General features: G+C 65.3%; 1 protein-coding gene across 1 annotated transcript in view; it reads right to left on the minus strand.

The window, feature by feature from the left end:
• Positions 1-628: 628 nt before the first annotated feature.
• Positions 629-3,338, minus strand: part of EMIHUDRAFT_201680 (hypothetical protein) — a gene marked incomplete at both ends in the record, with an annotated part of 2,994 nt that continues 284 nt past the window's right edge. The window contains 6 exons of the mRNA XM_005787905.1: positions 629-683; positions 764-1,788; positions 1,858-2,232; positions 2,302-2,673; positions 2,743-3,114; positions 3,184-3,259. Of these exons, the coding sequence (XP_005787962.1) occupies positions 629-683; positions 764-1,788; positions 1,858-2,232; positions 2,302-2,673; positions 2,743-3,114; positions 3,184-3,259 (2,275 nt within the window). The remainder of the gene's footprint in view (positions 684-763; positions 1,789-1,857; positions 2,233-2,301; positions 2,674-2,742; positions 3,115-3,183; positions 3,260-3,338) is intronic.

Genomic DNA, 3,338 nt, shown 5'->3' on the forward strand with positions numbered 1-3,338 from the left:
CGCCTGTCGTTCGACTCGGGCGCCTTGGGCGTCGGGGTGGCGAGCAGGGGACGCGGCTCTGAGCGCCCAGCGACGCGTGCCGGATGGAGTCCGGCCGCGGGTGACTAGGGGAGTTTGCTCAGGATGTGTGGCAGCCACGTTGGCTGAGTGTCTTGTCTTGTGGTTCTGTGTGTCGCTCCTGTGTGACCGTCATCGCTCGTCTAGCGTCCACCCATACCGCGTTGGTGTCCCAGTCGTTGGTCGGACTGCGTTTCGCCTTCCCATCAATCAATCACAACACTGGGCACGGGACTGGCGCGCACTGGCACTAATACAGGTACACCAAAAGAATTTTCTCTCCGTCGCACACAACCCCGTCTCCCATCCCTCACTTAGTTGTCTGTTTTCTTTCTTTCTTTCTTTACAACCCCGAGGAGTCATGCACACAGCCCACCTGTGTGATGCACGCCCTGCGAGCAGGGCGGGGTGCGCACTGTGCCTCTGTGTTCGTGCACCGCCCATCTCCACAGGCGTCTGAGACGCCTGCTCTGGATTGTGAGGTTTTGGTGTGTTCGTATCCAGTCCGAGCCGCCTCGCTGACTATTCTTCACCTTCCTAACTTTGTACCTAACTAGGTTTTGCAGGTCTGTCACAGATCGAGCGCAAAGAAATGCCCGCCATTTGGCGCACCCTCAAACGGGTAGCTGGCTGCGCCACAGCAGCTTCCGGCTCACCGAAGCGTGAGAAGGCAAACTGCGTGGAATATGGGGAAGGCATCTCGTACATTGCGGCCTCCCCCTCGATCGCGCCCTCTGCCATGGCCGAGGTTGTGAACTCGCCCGCCTTGGGGTACTCGTCTCGCAGGCCGTACCTTGGTTCTGCTGATGCAAAGGACTGCCCGATGATTCCGTGCGCGAGTGATCGCACGGGGGCGTCGCCCCTCGCACTGAAGCTGACATCAATGCGGTGTTTGGGCCCCGAGATCCAGTTGTAAACATGGTTGCCCCGTGCAGTGACCGTCCAGTTGCCAAGGGTAAAGGTGGCCGTGGAGAACGTCATTTCAACGCTAAGACGGTCACACTGCTTCCTTCCCCACTTGCCGATCTTAAAGTAGTGGCGCTTGCAGGTCCCGTTGACAACATTCCAACCCCAATTCTCCGGGTTCAGCTCCTCAGCCCAAAAGGAGGCGAGCGCAAGGGCCGTGCTGCTAGTGGAGCGGGCGACCACGTGAACCTCGGTCAGAAAGCTCCCGTGGACTAAAAGCTTGCCACCGTGGAGCCAAAAGGACGCATCTTGGGTCTTGACGTTCACCGCCAGATAAGGGCCAGAGTAGAAGGCATAGTACACACCATTACGACCCCTGAAATCAGCCTGGCCCCCATGCGCGAAGTGTAAATGAGGGTCCTGCCGAACAGAGGCAGACGGCGGCGGGGATACGCACGCGGCGGCGACGGCCACGTTGATGGCCGACAGGTCCGTGACGGTGATGGTGCACGACGCGGAGTTGGTGGACCTGGACTGGAAGCCAGCGTTCACGGTGCCCGTCACACTCACCGTGTCCGTCGCCGAGACGCGGACGTTGACGGCGTTGGCGGGGACGGTCACTTGAAAGTAGCCGACCCCGCCGCCCTCGAAGCCCAGGTTCTGGCTCGAGCTGCACGTCGAGGTCGCCGTCATTGAGACGGTGTACTCGTCGCCGATCGACCAGTAGGACGCCAGCTCTGACAGGTCCGGGGTGAGGTCTTCATACAGCCCCCACGTGCCGCTGATGCTCGCGCTGGTGTACGCGGCGCCGGTGGCGCCCCACACCTCTCCGCAGACAGGCGGCGGCGCCGGAGGCGGCGGCTGCGCCGGCGGGGCTGACGGCGGCGGGGATACGCACGCGGCGGCGACGGCCACGTTGATGGCCGACAGGTCCGTGACGGTGATGGTGCACGACGCGGAGTTGGTGGACCTGGACTGGAAGCCAGCGTTCACGGTGCCCGTCACACTCACCGTGTCCGTCGCCGAGACGCGGACGTTGACGGCGTTGGCGGGGACGGTCACTTGAAAGTAGCCGACCCCGCCGCCCTCGAAGCCCAGGTTCTGGCTCGAGCTGCACGTCGAGGTCGCCGTCATTGAGACTGTGTACTCGTCGCCGATCGACCAGTAGGACGCCAGCTCTGACAGGTCCGGGGTGAGGTCGTCGTACAGCCCCCACGTGCCGCTGATGCTCGCGCTGGTGTACGCGGCGCCGACGGTGGCGCCCCACACCTCTCCGCAGACAGGCGGCGGCGCCGGAGGCGGCGGCTGCGGCGGCGGGGCTGACGGCGGCGGGGATACGCACGCGGCGGCGACGGCCACGTTGATGGCCGACATGTCCGTGACGGTGATGGTGCACGACGCGGAGTTGGTGGACCTGGACTGGAAGCCAGCGTTCACGGTGCCCGTCACACTCACCGTGTCCGTCGCCGAGACGCGGACGTTGACGGCGTTGGCGGGGACGGTCACTTGAAAGTAGCCGACCCCGCCGCCCTCGAAGCCCAGGTTCTGGCTCGAGCTGCACGTCGAGGTCGCCGTCATTGAGACGGTGTACTCGTCGCCGATCGACCAGTAGGACGCCAGCTCTGACAGGTCCGGGGTGAGGTCTTCATACAGCCCCCACGTGCCGCTGATGCTCGCGCTGGTGTACGCGGCGCCGGTGGCGCCCCACACCTCTCCGCAGACAGGCGGCGGCGCCGGAGGCGGCGGCTGCGCCGGCGGGGCTGACGGCGGCGGGGATACGCACGCGGCGGCGACGGCCACGTTGATGGCCGACAGGTCCGTGACGGTGATGGTGCACGACGCGGAGTTGGTGGACCTGGACTGGAAGCCAGCGTTCACGGTGCCCGTCACACTCACCGTGTCCGTCGCCGAGACGCGGACGTTGACGGCGTTGGCGGGGACGGTCACTTGAAAGTAGCCGACCCCGCCGCCCTCGAAGCCCAGGTTCTGGCTCGAGCTGCACGTCGAGGTCGCCGTCATTGAGACGGTGTACTCGTCGCCGATCGACCAGTAGGACGCCAGCTCTGACAGGTCCGGGGTGAGGTCTTCATACAGCCCCCACGTGCCGCTGATGCTCGCGCTGGTGTACGCGGCGCCGGTGGCGCCCCACACCTCTCCGCAGACAGGCGGCGGCGCCGGAGGCGGCGGCTGCGGCGGCGGGGCTGACGGCGGCGGGGATACGCACGCGGCGGCGACGGCCACGTTGATGGCCGACAGGTCCGTGACGGTGATGGTGCACGACGCGGAGTTGGTGGACCTGGACTGGAAGCCAGCGTTCACGGTGCCCGTCACACTCACCGTGTCCGTCGCCGAGACGCGGACGTTGACGGCGTTGG

The sequence above is a fragment of the Emiliania huxleyi genome, assembly GCF_000372725.1.
Source record: "Emiliania huxleyi CCMP1516 chromosome Unknown EMIHUscaffold_14, whole genome shotgun sequence".
Classification (NCBI taxonomy): Eukaryota; Haptophyta; order Isochrysidales; family Noelaerhabdaceae; genus Emiliania; species Emiliania huxleyi.